We start from the raw sequence: 21,757 nt of genomic DNA, 5'->3' as shown, positions 1-21,757 counted from the left end.
TGATCACTGAATGTTAAATCTCTTCAGCTGTATGAGGCATACTTTTTTACAATGCAATCTAAGACAATAGAAATATTGCCTTTGGTTATCCCATTACTATAATAATAATAATAATAATTATAATAATAATAATTATAATAATATTATACGTTATGCATATTATTATCTGTGTCACAGGAATTTAGCCTTTGCTTTAAAAAATAAAATAAAAAAACATCAACGTCTTAATACATAAGTGGAAAATGTTGTTTTAACTTTTTGACAATATACAATACATAATGCAAAAGAGGCAGTAAACTATAAACAATAAAAATGTACTCAATAAATAAAATGCAGTCCGTTGTCTCTCTGAAGTCCGGGGTTTATATTCAAAAATTACATTGCAATTACATTACAACATAAACATTTTTAAGTTGTTTTGATGTTAGTTTTAATGTTCATTTTGTTCTGAATCGATCATATACAGTGTATTTCAAATTCGATGTCTATTTAAAAACAAATCACATTTTTATATTTACAGTTTTTATCATGCTGAAAACAGGAAGTTGCGCTTGACGTAAATTGCCGTTTGACGTATTACGTAAATAAGTTGATCAAGCTTTTACCCGCAAGGTTGTTGTCTTCCTAGAGCAGTAATTATTTCTCGCTTCGTCAATGTTAATGACAGTGCTACAATTACACAAACCCGTGGAGATACAACGGAATTGTTGTTTTATCCGACATATGCGGATATGCTATCTGACTTTGTAACGTAACTACAAAGTAAGCCTCGTGTGGACAACAAATCGTGTCGTTAGTCAGCTAACAGGGGTTAGCACCAGAAATCTCTACACCGTACGCTCTTCATGCTCACTTTCCCTTCCATTTCGTTGTCGTCTGTTGTCGGCCTTTAGCCTCTGTCACCAAGTTCAGTCCGTGGTTGGTCGCCAGGAGAGGATGAACTGGTTTTTCCCCCTGTCCAAAGGCTCCGGACCTCTCCCTCTGAACAGCCTACAACAACAAAGACAGCGGCAGATCGAGTCACTCAAAGCCGCTCATCCCAGGTAATGTGCGCGCCGACCGATAACCTAAAACCAGACCCTGGTGCTGCTCGTTAGCTTCATAACATAAACGTTGTCTTTTCAAGCTGAGAATATGGCCAACACGGTGTTTCATGGCCACTAACTAACATTAATTAGTAGACCATGTTGACTCGGTTTACGTACACAGCTGATGTTTACTTGTAGCTAGCCACTTCACAGTGAAGTCAGAAGAAACACGTCAGGCTAACAAATAGACCACAGCCTCGTGTTCGATCACATTTGTCCCTGCTTTTCTTTTAATATATCAAAACAATACCACTGCTTTGACATCCCTCAGTGTGTGTGTGTTGAACGGGTGGTGATTACCACCTTTCCTCATAGCTAACGAGCTAGATGTGGTTTCCCAGGGCGCCGTGCTAGCTGGCTAGCTAGTCAAGTCAAGTGACATTTACAGCTTCTATTTTTAGGGTTTGTGATACAAGCTATGACCGGCTGATCATGTTCTGTGATCATTCCGGTGTTTGTCGACTGGACTTGTCACGCATGTAGTTTTAGAAGGAGGCTGATATTAGACGTGGGGATTAAAGTATTAGCCTTTGTTTACCAAGGAGCCCTGTCATCTCAGTGACATATTTGTTTTTTCTTTCTACTGAGTTAGACATAAACTGGTGGCATGGACAGACTATTCTAACATCTCTTGTTAGCCAGATGCCTTAAATCATAGTCACCCTCCTGATGTAATGTATGCCGTGTGTATGTGTGACAGAAATTGGATTACACATGTTTGTGATAGTACTATTTTTTTGCTGCGGAAGTGCAGTTCATGGGATTGTAGAGACCACATGGCTAATGTGCTGTGAGGAATGCTAATCATGGCATGGCAATGATGTTAAGGAGTAAGTGGATGGGAAAAGAGAATTCAAAGACTACGTACAGGACAGGGTGTAAGGCCAGGGCTTCTTGACATGCAGCTTTCAACAGACCATATCTGACTTCTGTAGGAATAAATTACTTATTATGCCATCTCACTGTGTTATGTTGTCATGCTAAGAGATAAAAGTTCCTCAGAGATGATAGGCTTTAAAGGTCTCTTCTTTTAATGAATCTCTCTCTCTTTCCAAACTAGCAGAATTCTAATAAACATTTGTGCCAACTATGACTACAAATTCAACATTACATATCCTGGCAAACCTGTGTTTCTCTTTCTCAACAGCCTTGCAGAGATCCAGAAGGATGTGGAGTATAGAATACCATTCACAGTCAACAACTCCACCATTAGTGTTAACATGTGAGTACGTCTTTGCACAAACAGCCTCAGAGTGAGAGTATCAAAAGCAGGAGGTACTTCACAGTCACTTTGTACATCAGCCACTGATGTGGTTGGATTTCTGACTATGGTTGAATAACTAATTAACCACAGAACACAAAGGTCATTGAATTTGTTCTCTATTTATAACTAACATACTTGTAGTGTTTTAATTATTATTAAGAAACATAAAATTGTCATTTAATATAAGGTGAAGCAGCTACTGTAGATGGTTTTAACTTGTTTTAATTTTGTTATTTATTTTATTTCCAAACAAACTTATAGATATCAGGGATCAATCAAAAGCAAAATGCATTAGAGCACAAGGATTTAAGTATGTTTTATCAGCAACTCACAAATTATGCCAGCGAGGAGTGTAAGAAGAGGATGTGAACCCAGTGTTTTGTTCATGAAACTAAATCCAAAGGACTACAAGCATTATAACAGAAGCTAGATTAAAATTGTCATATCTTCACTAGACTGTTTGATAGGAAGAACTACGAAAGTAAGAAAAGCCAGTTAGCAACTTCAACAGTGGCACTGGCTTTAGTCCTCACAGCATGAGCTATTCAAATTCTTTATGCTGTTAAGAGCTGTTAGTGAAAACCTTTACCAGAGTTCCTCCAGTGATGCTGAGGCTTCCAATTTTATCACATGTGAAGTCTCAGAGAATATAGGGCTATGCTATAGGGACAAATACATGTTACACTGCCATAATACCATATTACAATATTAATATAAATTGGCATACTTTGCTGTTTTCTTTCTTTCAGTCTGCTACCTCCTCAGTTCCCTCAGGAGAAGCCGGTGGTTAGTGTCTACCCCCCTGTTGGTCATCATTTAGTTGACAGCAATAATGGCACCATGATCACTAGTCCCCTCATCACTAATGTAAGTAGTCGTCTAGTTTTTTGTTTTTGATGGGTTTGGTTAAATTGGTGGTTTCCAGTTTGTTTTTTGAGGAGATTCCAGGAATGGTGAAGGGAAGGATATCAATGGGTGTATTTATTTTAGATCTACGATATGAAACCTTCAAGAAAGCCACTATTCTCACTGCCTTTTTGTTGGCTGGGTAGATGGCCATGATGTAAGCTAATGTGCACACTAAAACAGATTTTTTACAGTTATTCTTGTGTTGATCAAAGTCAATAGTAGTACTATGATTTTGTGATACGATTAAAACAGTGGTAGAGGTGAGCTGACATGATTTTGACTGTTGTCACTCAGTAACAACTTTTCTTTCAGTGTTGTTAACTATAACCTCAACTTGTGAACATGATTTTCATACTTTCACTATGTGTAAAGCATCAAGAGAAACTGAAAATAAAATTCAGCACAGGGTCATTACTTCTGACAGGGGCTGGGTTGAAAGGAAAGATCATTACTTATAGTTGTATCCCAAATAATTAAATCACATCTGAATCAAACTGAAACTGAAGTAAGGTGGTTTCCACAGCTGAACAGAGGGTCTTTACAAGACCTCGAATAGTAAAGAAAAACTGTCTTAATGCAGCCTCAGTCATAATGCTCTGACTATTTGACAAGCAGATAAAGTGTTTTGGATATTATGTTTACAAGAAACATACAGTGTAGTTTGGTTTTCCATCTCCTCTATTCATGATTCCGACATCCCAGCATTATATCTCATTTGTGAACCAAAGCCAAAGGGCTTACTTAGGTTTCTGAAGCTAAGATGTGTTGTTTACTTGCACAAATGAATAAACCTCATACTTCAAAACCCTGATCACAACAGAGATGACAGTGTGGAGATGAGAGGGGGTCTGATTGCTGGGTTTTACAGTAATCAAGTAAAACTGTAGTGTTACTCAGCTGTAGAAACATCAATTGTTTTTTTCCTGGTTGTTTCTCATTTTCTGTTTTCTCCATTAAGAAAATCCACTTATTTCATTTTTGTTAGTTTAATTAAGTTTGTCTTGTTGTGTACATTGTAGTTTGGGATGCACTCAGATCTGGGTAAGGTCGTACAGAGTCTGCTGGACGAGTTCTGGAAAAGTCCTCCTGCCTTGATGTCTTCTGGTCCTGCTGGCTTTCCATAGTGAGTTTAAACTTGCATTCATGGAGAATATTAGACACTCTTGTCTCACTATATCCTCATTAGAACAGAAAACTCATGTGTTTGGCAACCTGGGTCTTATTTAGGTATTTTGGATAGTAATTCAAATAATGGTGAATGAAATGAATAAAATAATGAGCCAGCTTGTTAAAAAAAGAATATTTTTGGCTCTTATTTTCTCTAAAAATACATTTGATCTTGTTTCCATCCCCTTGTATCGCAACAGTATGTACAAGCCATCAGGCATCGCTCCCTACCCCACTCAAGCTTACCACTATGGTTCTCGTCATGTGGGTCCCAGCCAGACGCCGCCTCCTGGGCAAGGCCCAGGTCCATCTCCAGCTCCCATGCCTCACCCAGGGGTCGATAGTCCCCACGGGCCTCCTCGTGCTCCAGCTCCGTATGGACTGATATCTGAGCTGCCGCTGCCTGTACCCACTGGAGACTCACAGGTACACGGATGATGGATAATGTACACAAGTGGGGTGGTACCATCTAGACTGCACACACACACACACACACTGGGGACCATCAAGGTACTTTTGAAGTAGTTACATATTTATTTGTATTGTAAACATGGAACATACCCCCTAGCTTCAGTGCTTTGAAAAGTAAATGCAAAGTCAAGCTTTTGGCAATTTGCAAAGATTAAGGTTCTCCAAGACTGATAAAGAAAATATATGATAAAAACAAGCAGTAGAGCCTGAATATATCCAGCTATGGTTGAGCCCATTCAATGGAAGAGGCTGGACTTTGCAGTTTAGATATCTTTTCCTGAAACTGATCTGTTGGGTTTAGACAAATCTAGTGTCTACATAGAAACCAGGTTCATTAAAGAATGTGACTTGCTTACAATACTTGTGTCTCTCTCAGGCTGGATTGAACGGACATATGTACAAGATGCCTGAAATTCCTGAGTCTTTTCCTGAACTCTGTGACATGAAGTAAAGTATTCCAAAATATTGTCAACTTAAAATATCTTGATCATTGTTGAAGCAGGTTATAATGTGTGTTTGAGATAAGGGAAACATTCTTTTGTGTCCATCATTGATGTCTTTGTTCTCTTGTTCTGTTACCCACTGCGTCCCACACCAGTCTGACCCAGTTGTCAGATATGTCTGAAAACGAGGATGTGCTGCTGGAGTTCTTTGTGACTTTGCCACAGCTCAAGCAGGTCACCAGCGATAAAGAAGAGCTGGTCACCAGCATAGTGGACATTGCTAGTAAGTTCCTCCCCTGCTTCATAGGCCAGTCATGAAAGAGAAGTTTTAATGAAGTTGAGCTTTACAAAGACCTGTACATTTCTTTTTGTCATTTACAGAGAGAAATCTTCAGATGGAACCACAGTTGGAAGGGAAAAGACAAGAAATGCTCTACAAGGTTCGCTCTTATATCGTCTTCTTTTAAATGCACACACACACACAAACACACACACACACACAACAAACATATTCATGTCATTGTCTAGGAGCTTAATGAACAGGGGGTCTGTCTGCTGTGTTGACAGTACGAACAGCTGACTCAGATGAAGATGGCCTTTGAGACAAAGATGCAGAGACAGCATGAACTCAGTGAGGTAAGAGGCTACACTCGTCACACGTCAGATAGACATTATTGGGTGGAAGCTTCTGATCACCTCTTGAAAGAACTGCTTTCAATTTTATGTTTAACATTTATCTTTAGTTTTTGATTTTGAGAAATCGTTGTAGTATTTTTAATTGTATTGTTACCTTGTCAAATGAAAGAAGCCTAAGGAGAAAATATTAACAAGTTGAAGAGCCCAACACAAACATGTTTGAACATGTCTTTAAACTGAACATTTCTGTTGCTCCATTTCTTACTTTAGTGTCTTTTATTCCCTGCTAGAGTTGCAGTCTTAGTACTTTACAGGCTCGGTTAAAAGTTGCAGCCCACCAGGCAGAGGAGGAGTCGGAGGAGACGGCTGAAAACTTTCTGGAGGGGCGCACAGACATAGATGAATTCCTGACCAGCTTCATGGAGAAGAGAACGGTGAGAGGCCTAAAGTGCAGAATTTGTGAGAAGATAGTCGTAGTATATTGTTTTTAATGAGTCTGAATGTTATCAGATTGATGCCTCTTGTGTTATTCAACAGCTTTGCCACAGCAGAAGGGCCAAAGAGGAGAAGTTGCAACACTCCATCAACACACATGGACAATTTCCTACCAGCCACTAGAACACAAGGTACAACACACACAGTTAACAAGATCAACCGACGAGCAAAACACAAGATTGTAACATTCAGACAGTCAGAGGGAAACTGCTGGGTCTCAGCTGTCAGTTTCACAACAAGCAGCCCTTATGGCTTTTTTTTTTTTTACAGCTAAACATCCCCTCCAGTTTTATCAAGAAAAACCAATTTGTCATCGTCACATGTTCACTCTACTTCTTACTCATGTCTGCTTCTTACATAATGTCTACAGGTTTGGAGTTTTCTCAGCCAACTGCTGCCAACTAAAGGAAAAAGACATTTGAGAAAACAAAAAGCACACTGAGTCAACAGAGGGCACTTTGGAGAAATATGAAGATGGTGATGGCAATGGTGGGCTTAAAAAAAGGAGCCCGTTTGGGCTCAGATTTGGGTTAAAAAAAACAAAAAACAGTTGGATTGTGTGCGAGCAAAATGGAGAAGCTATTAAGTCACCACAGGAGGCCAAAACTGATGAATGACTGACACATGCCTAGCTGTTCAACCATATCACTAAGGATTGATCACATCGTGGATAATTTTTATTTCACATTCTGTTTTTTCAGTTTTGACTCGACAGTGATGACAAAGAGATTTGTTTCTGTCAAAGATTCATGCAGTGCAACTGATCAGAGTGGTTGGTGATGTGAAAACATTTTACAGAAAGTACAAATTGCAAATAGGACAGTATTCCCAATCTTTCCATGCAGTGATTGAGTTCACTATAGATTAACTGTTGAAATACTAATGCCTGTGTCTGTATTTCCAGTTTCTGAGATCATTGCCCTGTCCTTGCTTTATTTGACCATAAAGGCCCTATTCCTACTGGACAGACAAAAGGAGCAACTTTCGCACATTAAATCTCCTGTTTACATTTACATAAATCTCATCACTGGGGTTTCATTGTCAATATGTCCGAGGCAATCCTGTTTGCAATTTAAAAAATTTTGGATTTACCAACGAAAGAAAAGAAGCAAGGACGCAGCAGTGTTTTTAACTCGGGCTGTGCATTTTAACTGGGAAGTGGTTGTTTCTTTATTAAGTTCTTACATTTCCAGCTTTGGCGATTTCCTGAATGCATCCTTAATATCACTGTGTTTGCACAAACATGAATAATTCGATTGAAGACGTTAAGACAGTACTCTGATACACCCTGTTGATGTATCTACTGTATGTTCTTACAAATTATTTTCAAAGTCACCATAAACCAAATTACATATAACAGTTGTATGTTTTTTTTAAGCTACTGTTATTGGTTTTGGTTCATTTTACTAGTGCAGAAAACGGACATTAACTGCCACAGATTATTTCATACATCGACCAGTTTAACAACAAATTATATAAAGTCATCTTAAGGGGAAATCAGAGTACTGTAAACGGTTTAATCACACTATTACCTTAATTCCATTCTTTTTACAATAATCGAATTATTTGTGTGTATGTAAATACACTGATGATTATTTTTTGCTGATAAGTATCATTATGATAACCTGACTATTTTATGACACCTTTTGAACTTGAAATGTTTGAAGAGCCTCCGAAGTTTTGGGTCAAAGTTGAGGAACATTAGAGTAAATGCTGCAGTAAAACTCGATGACATTGGATACTGTATTTAAATAATGTTAATAATAGGCTATATTGTAATCAAAGACTCAGACACCTTGTATTATATGTTCTTATTTAATTTGTTAGAGTAATAAAGCATTTAGAATAAATCTGGGTTGTTTTGTGTACTGTTTAACAAGTCAGAGAAAGAAACTATTAACACTGGGACTGAAATGAACACAAAATCCAAAATCTATTCCACAAAGTATTTCAGTAACATTTTATAATACAGCAATACAGTGTAATTTTGTTGGATGAATCATGAATTGGGTACCAATAGAATACTTACTGGTTTCTACTGGCACCTACATGGAAGTACAGTGGGGGGACTATAGGGAAACAAGGGACTAACAACTAGACATTTTAGAGGAAAGGGGAAATAAACCTGTGACTGTCCAGACTAACTGTTACATTTACATAGTCTCTACAGCAAGGTTTTTGGTCTAATGCTCCAGACTTCATGTTACCACTTCTATGTTACATCGATCCAATAACATGAAGTTGAAAATAGAAAATAGCATCTCGCAAAAGGAAGGAACAAAACAAAAAGAAATGAGAATATTTTATGCTGTATTTAGCATTCTCATTGTGTTCTCATAGACACATACACATACTCTCCTCTTTGATTTTTCTGTGAAGTACTGCTATTGAAATGAAGGTGAAAGGTGAAACCCCTAACCAATGACGAGTGACACCGCAGAGGTCACAAATCAAAAAGGATAAGAAAACGTTTTGTTTTTTTTAATCTTAAGAAATGTATTTGAATAAAAATGAACTATTAAGTAGTAAAAAGTAGACTACTTACGTCTAAAATGTAAGGGAGTACATAAAATTGATATACTCAAGTACAAGTAACTTAAACTTAACTTAAATATGATACCTGAGTCACTGTACTCAGTTATTCTCTACCACTGGAGAACTATCAAGAGAGTTTACATTTCTGGGAATATGAGCATGGGTACCAAGGTGCTGTTCTGTGATTTTAAAGAAATATAGATACCTTTACTTTGCTTGGGATATCATCCACGTGGTAGATACCCTCCCCATGATACAATAAACCCTCCACGTGATTATATACCCTCCACAGCCACAGGTGGCAGTAATTCGCCGTGCATCACAAACAACCGGAAATCTCCGAGGAGCACGAGGGGGAGGAAGGCGCGCACTGCCGAAGGAGAGCTGGTAAACTTGTGTATGACTTCTCTTATGTTAAGAGGCTCTTTTCTGCAAAGTATTCAAAATGCAAGTCACCGTAAGATCAAACAGCAGATAACCGAAGTCAACCGACGAGGTCTCTACGCTGGCGTCAACGGTTAAGAGTTAACGGTTAGCTGAATTCAGTTGTAATGTAACTTAACGTTGACAATGTGGTTGAGAGTTAAAAAGCCAGTTATCAGTGTTTACATTTCCAGTAATTATTATCATATTGAAGTCGGTAGTACAAGCTATGGGACATTTGCAGCGTCAGTACTTTTAGCTTTATTTAGCCACTTGGGGGTTTGTCCTTTGTCTTAAGCATTTTAGCTTGTACAAAGGAAAAATGTCCTCTCTGTCCCAAGATCCAGGAAGATTCAACTTAAAACATGCTCAACTGTGCTTAATCTAACTGATCTTCTGAAGCCTCTGTAGGGATTCATGTGCTTTACTTTAAGAAACATTTCACCATGTACAGTTTAAGACCATCCACCCACCATTGCTCTGTATGTGTAGTTCAGACCTGAGCCATGTCACGACAGATGGGAGACAGCCATCGAAGATTTCTACAGACCATGATGGTCAATGGCATTGTTGATGAACAAGGAGCAAGGACACTTTATCAGCATTGCTGTGAAACACACAACAGTGAGTGATTTTATATATAATTAATTGCAAATAACTGAATTCAAAGTGCATCAGGAGACATGATTCATAGCAGGTCAAGGCCTGTGCAGTTTGCTGAATGATAAGCGTAGAAATACCAAAAGCAAACCCTCAGCAAGCTCATATTTATTCCTGAAGTTAAACTGAATATTTCCATTGTTTTTCTACATAAACTAAATAAACTGTGAATTCTTGTACACATATATCTCATGCAGAATTTTAATGCTGAAAATATGTATGTTTTTGGCCAATAATTTGCCTTACACATGTTTCCGTAAATGTTAAATCCGACATGCGATTTTTTGCCCATATAACCATAGTTATATCTGAAATTAAAGTTGCCAGGAGTTGCCAGGTTTTTGGGTTTTCTGGTTGTTGAAATCTCTTCATTTGGACAAGTAAACTGTAAATATGGGGGTTACACATAATTTCTTTTCTATGTTTGCAGCACAGTACGCTCCTGACAAACTGGATGAGTTCATTGATACGATCAACTCAAAGCTGCAGCCCATGTTCATGCAGATAAGAAAAGGGATGTCTGAAGATAATGGTCAACAATACTACGCCTTGGTTAGTTTCTTTAGTTCCTGTACTGGGCCTGTTTCATAATTTAAAGTCATTAGAATTTTGATTGGCTTGTAAAGATAGTGAGCATCTCAGGACAAGAACCTGTGTGGTCACAGTGTACAGATTTAGGGATGTGAAGCACAACTACAGTAGGTCACAAAAGAAACTTCTTTTTCCCTGTCTGTCCTGATGGCCACTGACAACAAAAGGGAAGCTAAAGTTTTGAAATTCAGCGAGTTTATAGACTGCTTTATAAAGCCACACTGTAAGAAAACAGTTGTCTGCGTTAAAAGTACAATGAGCCACCTGAGGCATTATTAATCACAGTTTTACTCTAATCCTGTGCAGGTGAACATGGCTGAGACTGACGTCACCAGAATGTCATCAGATTATGCCGACAATGAGCTGGAGCTGTTTAGGAAAACGGTGAGTTAACTGAAGGAGACATTCATGCATAGCAACATTTTGTGAGTGACCTGAAAGAATAGAAATTCATGAACATAGTATTGCAATCCAGTGGAATAGTCTTATAATAAAATACTACCTTTGTCTTTACATTAGATCACATATTGCACATGTCACCAATCTTCTACCACCCATAATATCACTTAACTGCAATAAGGAGTGACCAGGCAGAGCTGAGTGGCAGCTAATGTTTGAGTAAACTCTGGTTATATATACTGTATATCAAAATACAGAAATTAATCTGAAGAGGGCAGAATTTCGCATGGCATTGGAACAGGTGTCAGCAGTAATCAGTGTTGAGCTGCTTTAAAAAACGATTTCCCCACTAGAAAGTGTGTCATGACTAGGGCTGTCACAATATCAGATTTTCATTACACAATTCTTGTGGTCAAAAGAATTCACAGTAATGATATTAATGCGACATCTATAGGAATTTGAAATAAATAAATAATAGTAATGCTATTAATCAAATTCATCTTTAACATTGTTTATTGTGTGTTTTGTCTCTTTTTTGGCAAATAAATTAGAATCAAATACAAGTGTACGGAGGTGTAGAGAGAGTCTGTCACCATAACCGTACAAAAGTGAACAAAACGAACATTTACATTTGATGAACTGATAAACAAAACATCCACAAGTCCTAACATTTGCCATCACTTTATTATCATATATCTATAATTAACACAATATCAATATTTCATTTTTTAAATATCACAATTATCGTCAATACCGCTATATCATGTCATGACTGACTTGAGCTGTTCCACCTCAGATGGACCTGATTGTGGGCTCTGAGAATGGCAAGGCGTCCTCCACCGACATCCTGAACAGCGCAGACACCATGACCAGCAAAAAGCTGAAGAAAAGTGAGACAGAGCACCTCCTGAACCGACTCGTGCATGACAAATGGCTCAGTGAGGTAAAATACTGTACATTGTCTCCAACAAATTTTCCAAATCAAATTTAAGTTGTATTCCCTCCATATTTTCTACAAACTAATTGCACGTTTTGTGTGGACAGAATTTTAATTTTAATTTGATTTAAACTTGTTGTTTAGTTAGCCAGCCTCACTAAGAGAAATATTTGCAATGCTGGTATTCAGATGGCTGTATATATATATATATATATATATATATGTGTGTGTGTGTGTGTGTGTGTACATATATACAATATATACATATACAGAGGATGAAACAGCTGATTCCCTTTTAAAAAAAAATCAGGTCACTGAAAGTGGAAAAAGTTTTAGGATTCAGTGAGGCAAAAGATAAAGATTAGATGGAAATATTAGCAATAGAAATAAACCAACCGTACAATCTGAAACTCCATCTGTAGTTTTCACAGATTTGATCATATTCCCAAATCCAGACTTTGCTGTTCAAATAATGAACATGCAATATGTGAAATGTGTCAACACAAATCATCATACTACATTTGCTATCTAAATTAATTTTATTTACAAATAAATCATCTAGTAATCAGATGAAAGTTGACTGGTGTTTTTTTTTTTTTTTTTTCAAACATTTATTTATTATGGATTTTGTTCATTTTACAACAAACAAAGAACAATACAGAACAGCACAATAAGGCACATTATAATGAAACAAACCAAAAACAGAAACAGAAAGGGGACTTGTAATAAAGCATAAATATGCCCTATGATTTGTACTTACACAGAATCCACATTACAATCATAAAGATTACATTATTTATACTTCAATCAAAAAAAAAAAACAAACAAAAAAAAAAAACTAGAAAGACCGGAGAGTAAATAACTATATAAATCAAAATAAAATGAAAACAACTCAGTCCTATTTGTCATCCATCCAACCATCTACATCCATATTGTTGTTCTCAAGAAAATGATAGAAAATATTCCATATTTTCCAAAACTTGTCAAGTTTGTTCTTTGTTGAGTAGCTTATCTTTTCTAAAGCAAAATAAAAGGTGACTGGTGTTTTTGCTGTTGTGCCTAACCACTGCTCCACAACATGTCCAAAAACTCTTCATGTTGGGTTTGGTGTGTAATTGATTTCTGTTTATTCATTTAGAAACGGGGTGAATACACCTTGTCCACCAGGTGTATTATAGAAATGGAGCCATATATCCGCACAATGTATCAAGACCAGGTCAAAGTGTGCCAAATCTGTCACAACATCGCTTTCCAGGTAAATGTTGATAAATACCTGAAAGAAATTATAATCTATCCTCTCATTTATAAACTTTACTGTACTAATGTCATTAAATCACTACTATAAAGTATTCCTACTATTAAGCTGTGCCTTACCGAAGAGACAGTTTTTTCCTGTTTAATCAAAGCTAGGCTACCATAGTTGTATGATTACATCCATAACTGATACTAAGAAGACAATCCTGACTAGCAGTTTTGCCATTGATATTAGCAGTTTTTTGGTTGTGGTTATAAATGGATAGATCCAGCCCTAAGAGCACGTTTCAAAAGCATAGCTTCATATTTAGTCTGGAATCATATGTATATGTACTGTATACTATTTGAAGGAAACACATCTGAAGGATAAAAATATATATTATTACAGTGTAAAGAAGGGAATTGCTTGCCACAACTATTGACTAACTAGATAAATAGAAATGAGCAATAATTCACTTGTTAAATGATATGATTTTATAGATACTTTGAAAGCTGTGTATATCATTTTGTTTTACTCAACCTTGTACATAAAACCTAACCATACATTATTCTTTATGGGATTTCTAACTGGATTAATTAAATCTGATTTGTATCTTTTTTTTTTTTTTAGTGCCAAATCTGTGAAAATCCTACATGTGGCATAAAAATACACAACCCATGTGTGGCCAGGTACTTTAAAGGAAGATCAGAGCCGCGATGTCCGGCTTGTGATGACTTTTGGCCACATGAAATCCCTGGTATTTATATTTATTTATTTGTGAAAGTTGTTTCCACATGTATTACTCCCACAGTAATAATTTATGTCCGTTTTAAGTCCCACTTTTCATTATTATACAATTAATAAACAGCTGATCCTGAACCATTCTCAGGAGATTTCACTCATTTTTTATCAAGTGATTATAAGTTTAGAGTTTTTTTCCGCAATATTCTGATCTACTGCTTGAATTTTCTGAATTATTTATAGAAAATGAATTTATGAAAAGCACTGTCTCTCATCTACATTTCCTTTTGTGTTGTCTTTTATATACATGAATTAAAATGAATGGCAAGTAACATGAAGAAGAAGACACACTCCCTGCTTGTATGTTTGACACATTATTTGTTCTGGTCATTACAGAAGTCAGACGGCCCAAGTCTCAGTCCAGGAGATGAGGACTCAAGCATCAAATGTGTTTTTTTGATGGTTGAAATTGTTTAAAGTATTTTTAACATAGGTTTTTTAATAAACCAAATTGTTATTGTAAATATCTTTATTTCTACAAATATAAATGAGAATGTGTTTCATTGAAATTTATTTTTTATATGTATATGTTTTCACACAATCATTAAAAAATAAAAAACTAATACAGTTATCCTGGGGTAATTTTATAAATGTCATGTCTGCACTTCTATTATCTTCCTACTAGAGTGTTGCTAGTTTTACCACACCAGAGGGGAGACATAACACAAAACGTAAAAATAAATAGTCTGCTGTTAAACATTTTTCTCACAAACTGATAATGGTTTGGACATTAGTTTTGCATTGCAACTGGAAGCTTAGATGCAAAATTCACATTACCTTGAGAATCCCGTGTTAAATGGAATTGCTGACATAGCAATGAAATACATTTCCCAAAATCTTAATAAAACATTTTCTGTCCCCTAACGAAACACTTGAAACAGTGTAAGGTGATACCCAGAGGAAACCCTGCTCACAATTAGTCACGTTTAAAACAGATTTTATTTTCTTCGGAGCAAATTATTGCATTTAAAGATTTCCTGATTAATTTCTGTTGATAGACTAAACAGCTCTTACACTTAGGCTGAGTACTAAATCTGACAGACTGAGGTGCTAGTCAGCAAAGGGTGCAAATGAAATAAGACAATTGATCTAAAAATATATAATAAGATATTAATGTAAAATGTCAATTAAGTAAAACAAACATATCACATCCTGCATTTGTGTCGTTTCACATAGGACCAACAGCAGTTTAATATTGTTACACTCTCTCTTGCCAGATGATATGGGTCAAGAAAAAATGTTCAGTGACTTTAAAGTATATTTGCCTGAGAGGAGTCCTGCTCTAGTATCTTGAGGGTGACAATGAACTTTATAGCTTTTCTAAACCACCGATAGAAAAAAGCATATATGAGTGGGTTTAAACAAGAATTAAAATACAACAGCATAGACACAATGGGCCACCATGAAGCACTGTTTGAGGTGTCCTGTCCTGCAAGAGAAGGGTAGTAATACGGACAGAATGCCATCAAAAACACTAATATGACAACACCCAGAGTCCTGGCTGCTTTTTTCTCTGATTTCTTTGCAGTGATTCTTACTGAACCGCCTGAAACAGCTGTAATATGAGACTGCAAGGCACGGGCCTGAGCCACCGCCACAACAAACACTCTAATGTACAGAGTGACTATGACTGAGCAGGGGCTGATGAAAGTGAGCACAAGGTCAATGGCTCCGGGGATGTAGTTAATCACCACCAAACACTCCCCGTCGCAGGAGCTGTGTCTGTCTGACTGGCTGAGATGGTCCTTTAAGATCAAGCCGTTGTAGAGCAGTGAGCAGGCCCAGCACAGACACACACACACCTCAGCTCTGCTGCGAGTGATTTTGTTGGGGTACTGCAGAGGGTAACAAATAGCTACATATCGATCAATGGAAATGAGCACCATGTTCCCCACAGAGGCAGAGATGAGAGTGAAGCCGATAATGTAAGACAGAGCGCACATGAGATCACCCAGCAGCCAGCAGCTTTCTACGAATCTCACTGTTTCCACCGGCATCACCAGCAGCCCCACAAGGAGGTCTGAAGTGGCCAGGGAGAGCAGGAGCAGGTTGGTGGGGGTGTAGAGCTGTCTGAAGTGGGAGATGGAGATGATAACCAGCAGGTTGAGAGCTACAGTGAGCACAGTGATGGAGGAGAGCAGCATGTAGAGGAGGACGGCCTCAGAGCGAGTACGCAGTAAACCCCTGCAGGAGGAGTTGTGGAGCTCAGGGTAGCAGAGCTTAGCTCCCTTCAGACCGTCCATCATCCAGTACTGAGGAGAGGTGATGACCTGAACCTGCTGAGTCGCTCTCTGATTGTACCAGACGCACAGTAGCTCATTTATCTCTGACAGCACTCCCTAGTCCTTCCTCCTCAACTACCCAGTCATCCTCTTCATCACTCTCCTCTACACTCCTTCTTCCTTTGCTCTCTCATGTCTATCTACTTTTCTTTTTCCGTCCTCCTTTTCTCTCCTCCCTCTACCGCCAGCCTATTCATTGTCACTTACCTCTCTCCTCTTCTTCTTCACCTCTCCCTTTCCCCCCCTGCCCTCCTCCCTTTTCCTGCCCCCCTCTCATCACCCCTTTCCATGATGCAACATATGGGTTTCATAACAACTGATGGAAAACTTTTCTCTGAACTTTACAGCTTTGTTGTAGTTTTAAGATAGGTACAGGTTTAAGCAGACAACCATGATCAATCTTTGATGTTATCAGTGAGAACTCGAGAACAGACAAAGCAAAGCTAAGAGCAATTCAGCAACAACCTGCAAACAAAACTTACTTTACATCAACAATCCACATCTGTGTGGATTTCCATCTGCAATTATTTAATCAATCAATCAATCAGGACAAATTTTAATTAACAATTTAATGAGATGATTGTTTCAGTTATCCATACCAAACATTTACTGGTTCCAGCCTCTCCCTTTTATTGTGATTTGTTGCATTTCTTTGTTGTAAATCAGTGTAACTCAAATGGTTTTGGCTTTTGGACTACCAATTTGTCAGCTTGGCCTCTGGAAAACTGAAATGGGCATTTTCCTTTTTAATTTTCTGGCATTTTATAGGTTAAACAGTTGATTATTTAATCAAAATATTGGACTAAATTATTAATTTCAGCCCCGGATTTCCTAGGGTTATTGTCAATCTGAAACATGCTTCTAGACTGCCATCTGATGCTAGATTCCCCTGTAGCCACACTTCACTTTATCCACAAACTACAACAAAAAGCCAATTCACCACACCTCCCTTAAGATTATTATGGAGGCATAGCCAATTTTTACTACCTGACATACTGGGACCTGTGAATGTTTCTGCTTACTATGGTCACATCATTATTAAGACTGATAAATGGACAGAGCTTGTGTGGAGGTTGGCAGAGTTCGACAGACAGGATGTAGGGCCAATCTAGAAAACCTGTGTATATTTAGTTGGTTGAGGTACAGTGTATGGTGTAGGGCTTGTAGGTGTTTCACCAAGAAAGGCCCAGCCGACCCCAAAACAGACAGGAGGTGGTTTTATAGTTCTGGCAAGCTACAATCACCAATTTGTCCACTGGTCCCAGGTCCCTAACTTTTTCTCCCTTGTGTCTCAAACAAGGCAGAGGACACAGTCCTGAGAGTTTGGGGAGTTTACTGCTCCCTGTTCACTTCTCAGCAGCGATGTGGCTGCACTATTGAAGGACAGTTAGTCACTTTAGGAGAGAAGCCACTGGCTTCCATGTGGCCCACAGCCCAAGCACAAGAACGTCAGTGTGGAATGATTGGCTGGATACTGATGGCACAGTGCAGTTCAATAGTAGACTTCAGCCTTGGTGGTTTTTATTGAGAGCCATAGCCTTACAAACTGGGACTTGTAAATGTGTATGGATATTTGCCCATCGGCCTTGTGTTTGTGTGATTCTACAGCTGTGCATATTGAGTTGATTTAATAGAGTTGGGATATTAAAATACTTTGGTACTCCACATGTACTGCACATTTGACAATTTAATATCCATCACTTAAACAATTCAGTTTTTATTATTTGTACCATAGTGCTGGTGAGAAACAATGTGAATATAAATTATAGTCGTCCATCCTCTATATAACAATATAGATATCTATAAAACATTAATTGATATCCTGTTGTGAGCTCATATGAAACTAATGAATCTAATATCAACTGTATAATTTTGGATAAAGCAGAATTGCATTTCTTTCTTCTTTGTAGATACGTTTGTCACATTTTCATCGTACTTTTCACACACACAACAACATTGTTGTTGTCTGAGTCCGCTGTGGTCATGGCTCACATCTGCAAAGGGAATAGTGTTTGCATCATGTGTTGATGTGTTTACTGTGTTTATTAACACCTTTGACTGGAATTCACCTGTGGTTTAATGTGCTATCAGACATTATTACAAGGCGTTAACATGCCCCACTGGTACACAACAAAGCCGTCAACTTTAATGTTTGTTTTTCTCTATGTTGAAACTAATGTATCCTCTGAGGCACTGATGAGTTTGATGGCTTTATGAGTTTCGGTCCTAAATAATATCTTGGTTGGTTGTTGATGTTGGTAACCATTTAGTTTAACTTGGTTAAGGTCTAAGGTCGTCTTTCTCCAGAGGTTTTAAAGAGTTTTTGGCCACAGACACAGGTAGTGGACTGTGGCATTTGGGACTCTGTGTTGTTTAAAAGTTGCAAAGTGACAGATTGTATGAATAGATTTACTTCACCACTTCTCAGAGGGCAGTTTTGTATGTTTTTATGACATAACATTTACCTGATTGTTGTGATTACTGCTTGTTTTGTAGAATTATGTCATGCATCAAAATCAATCACTATCTTATGAAACATGATCAATAGTAACCAAACAAACTACATCACACCACATCAGTATTAAAATGATCACTGTTTAATGAAGGTTAATTGAACAGTCTGAAGTGTGACTGACTGCTCTTCAGACATCCTGACATTTAAGTGTATTTACTGCTGTATGCTCAAGCATAATTTAAGTACAGAAGCTGTATTCTTAATTTTAATCATATTGTTAACTAAGGTTTTTTACTGTTTTGCAGAATTTTTATTTATCAAATAGTGTACTCAGTGTTCATTCTCTTTATTGACACATTGATTGTATAGTTTCAGCTTATGCCACAAAATGTTAACCTAGTTCCAGACCTCTGAACTGCTGCTCATATCTCAGATTTGTTCAGCCATTCAGTTACAATAGATACAAAGGAATGAGGTGAAACTAAATGTCAGATCTGGCTAACAAAATTCAGTAAGTCATACTGTATAGTACCTATTTTGATGAACACAACAAAACCAGATCAGAAGCATAGGCCAAGTTTGTGACCATGTGTTGGCTTTTAAACATGTCTGCATTTACTTAATTTCCTGTTTTCAAAAGTAAGGTTTTTCGTGGTTTTAAAAGACTAAACACCTGGCCCCTTTGAATGTTTTAAAGCCAAGTGAGAAGCTGCTCCATGATTTTAAGATTCTCAAAACTAAGACAGTGCTGTGCTCAGCTAGTGATGGAAAACAGCATTTTATAAAAGTCTGGGTTGAAAAACAGCGAACTCGTCCTTTGATGAAAAATTATTAGTTAATCATTAGCAGAGTTGACACCCTTTCCACCTTTCTACATCTCCATGAAAACCTGGTGAACCATTCAGTCTGATTCTATGTGATTATTGGCAGAGCCAGATTATATATCTACACTTCATAATAATAATGATTAGTGTTTGTTAATTAGTCAATTCTGTCCTTAAAATTTATAGCAGATTGGTAAATCAAACTAATATCATTGTCTTTGAGAGAAGAGTAACATAGATATATTTTATAATACACTGCCATAGCTGTCCTGTAAAAACCATGTATCTCCAAAGCTTCAGCTTTTCATGTATCTCATTTATTTATAAATGGTTTTCTAAGAAGTGGGAGTTCAGTTAAACCATTAAAGGAAACTTAAAAGAGGAAAGATTCTAAATCATTAATTTTGGAGATATGTGTACAATGTACAATAATAAATACAACATTAAATAAGCTGGTCTGGGATCAGTCAGTGACGGTTGTGGGCATACACTTGAGTCCCATGTTGGATCGTTCTTGGTGAATACTAACTACTTTCCACTAAGGCATCACACCGTGGAGCTGCTCACTGGTTGAACTGAAAGCTGAACCTGACTAGAACAACAGAAACTTGATCTGCCTGTTGGGCTTAGCCTCTGCTGGAGTTGTTATTTGGATAATCAGCCACTAGATGGCCCTGTTGGTAAAGCAGTTGACACTGATCTAATTAGCTTTGACAACTTCTTGCACTTTGCTCCAAGAAATCTACGTATACTTAAAAAAGCCAGTTTGTGAGCATGAAATGCATGGAAAGGCATTTCTGCTATATGAACATAATATGTGGGATTTTTACAGTCATATCTTAGCTACTATCATCTTGTTTGATTAGTTTTAAGTTTGGGTGCTTAATATTATTTTATGTGTAATTTTGACTCCCCCACCTCAAGCTTCATTTGTGTGTCACCCAAACTGTCCAAGAAATGTACTGATACAAAGTATTCAGGATAATTGACTGAGTGGCCTGTCCTGACAATATCAATAACTGATAATCACATTATGATGTCAATAGAGCCTGCTCAGCAGACAGGAAGCATTGAGCAAATCAATGAGAACCATCAGTGTTGTTAAGCGACCCACTCCAGTTTTTCTTTACCATGCATCTTATATTTCAGGCATTTAGCTCATTCATAATTGTGTGCTGACTGCTACAAAATAAAATTCACCAATCTCCAAAAATAACCTAAAGCAGCCTGAAATAGGAAAAAGCAATTGGCCTTAGTGACCTTATAACACTGGTGTGACGAGAGAACGGGGAGTGAATACTGAGAGGAAGGCAGAATGAAGCCAGAGGAGAGAGCCAGATAGGATATTTTTAGAGAGCAAGCAGAGGTTAAATCGTTCTGTGGGAAGAGGGCGATGTTGTCTAGAAGATGAGTTTTCAGTCCAGGAGGGAAGACATGGATGGTTAGTGCTTTGTTGGGCCAGAGTGGAGAAGATTGAAGGGTGGATGACAGAGGAAAGCTGAGCGGACAGCACAGCAGCTACAGTGTAGGACTCCATCTTGTACGCTTTGTGCATCCTGCTGATCCTGCCCCAGTGTCTTATGTAAACTGCTAAAATAGGCATCTTTATAGCTTAGGTTACCTCCATTTGCCAGTATACTTCACCATCATTTGTGGTCTGGAAATGAGGGTAATGAGTTTAATTATATTATTTGGTTTTCTTTGTTTGTTTTTCTCTGTGCAATCTCGAAGCTTTTCCTGTTACACTGAACGGTTGCTATATTCAAAACTCCATGAACACTGGGTATTTTGATAACACTCAATAAATCAATGCATCACCTCCCACAGAAAATCTACAGTTATTTGTATGTAAAATAAAAATCATCTCTACTGGAGCTGGAGACCCCAGGGTAAATTTTAGGTGAAATAAGTAAAACCACGACCAAAACTTCACCACAACCAAAATAACTTACCCTAACATCAAACTGAAGTAAAACATTTTAAACTGCAGTTATGTTTAAAAGGGGCTTGTCACTTTTGTATTATATGAAAAATTCTTTTCATACAAAATTAGCAGCTGTCAGAAAACACTGGAGACACAAGGAAGCACTGTGCCTATATTATTTATGGTGAACACCAACGCCTGTTCTTCTTTCTCTCTTAA

The 21,757-nt window shown here is 37.6% G+C and overlaps 3 protein-coding genes across 6 annotated transcripts; 2 read left to right on the top strand and 1 right to left on the bottom strand.

Annotated features, from left to right (window-relative positions):
• Positions 1-575: 575 nt before the first annotated feature.
• vps37a (VPS37A subunit of ESCRT-I) lies at positions 576-8,323 on the top strand. Its single transcript, XM_056372777.1, has 12 exons — positions 576-1,043; positions 2,236-2,310; positions 3,102-3,219; positions 4,281-4,384; positions 4,629-4,854; positions 5,276-5,346; positions 5,498-5,625; positions 5,724-5,782; positions 5,910-5,978; positions 6,269-6,412; positions 6,516-6,604; positions 6,844-8,323. The coding sequence occupies exons 1-11, from the start codon at positions 937-939 to the stop codon at positions 6,594-6,596; spliced, it is 1,182 nt and encodes a 393-aa protein (XP_056228752.1). The 5' UTR covers positions 576-936; the 3' UTR covers positions 6,597-6,604; positions 6,844-8,323.
• Positions 8,324-9,338: 1,015 nt separating this feature from the next.
• On the top strand, positions 9,339-14,616 carry nsmce1 (NSE1 homolog, SMC5-SMC6 complex component). 4 transcript variants are annotated; one of them, XM_056372785.1, is made up of 8 exons: positions 9,339-9,395; positions 9,924-10,055; positions 10,522-10,643; positions 10,989-11,066; positions 11,878-12,024; positions 13,157-13,273; positions 13,883-14,009; positions 14,390-14,616. In XM_056372785.1, exons 2-8 carry the CDS (start codon positions 9,938-9,940, stop codon positions 14,422-14,424), a joined length of 744 nt encoding a protein of 247 aa, XP_056228760.1. In that variant the 5' UTR covers positions 9,339-9,395; positions 9,924-9,937; the 3' UTR covers positions 14,425-14,616. The 4 variants fall into 4 exon arrangements, with proteins under 4 accessions (XP_056228760.1, XP_056228759.1, XP_056228758.1 ...); XM_056372784.1 differs by having other exon boundaries at positions 9,364-9,539; positions 9,929-10,055; XM_056372783.1 differs by having other exon boundaries at positions 9,364-9,539.
• Positions 14,617-15,303: 687 nt separating this feature from the next.
• On the bottom strand, positions 15,304-16,299 carry LOC130166929 (trace amine-associated receptor 13c-like). Its single transcript, XM_056372782.1, has one exon. It carries the CDS (start codon positions 16,297-16,299, stop codon positions 15,304-15,306), a length of 996 nt encoding a protein of 331 aa, XP_056228757.1.
• Positions 16,300-21,757: the final 5,458 nt, after the last annotated feature.

Source organism: Seriola aureovittata, chromosome 3 (assembly GCF_021018895.1).
Source record: "Seriola aureovittata isolate HTS-2021-v1 ecotype China chromosome 3, ASM2101889v1, whole genome shotgun sequence".
NCBI classification, from domain to species: Eukaryota; Metazoa; Chordata; class Actinopteri; order Carangiformes; family Carangidae; genus Seriola; species Seriola aureovittata.
This window is presented reverse-complemented; position numbering and strand designations above follow the sequence as displayed.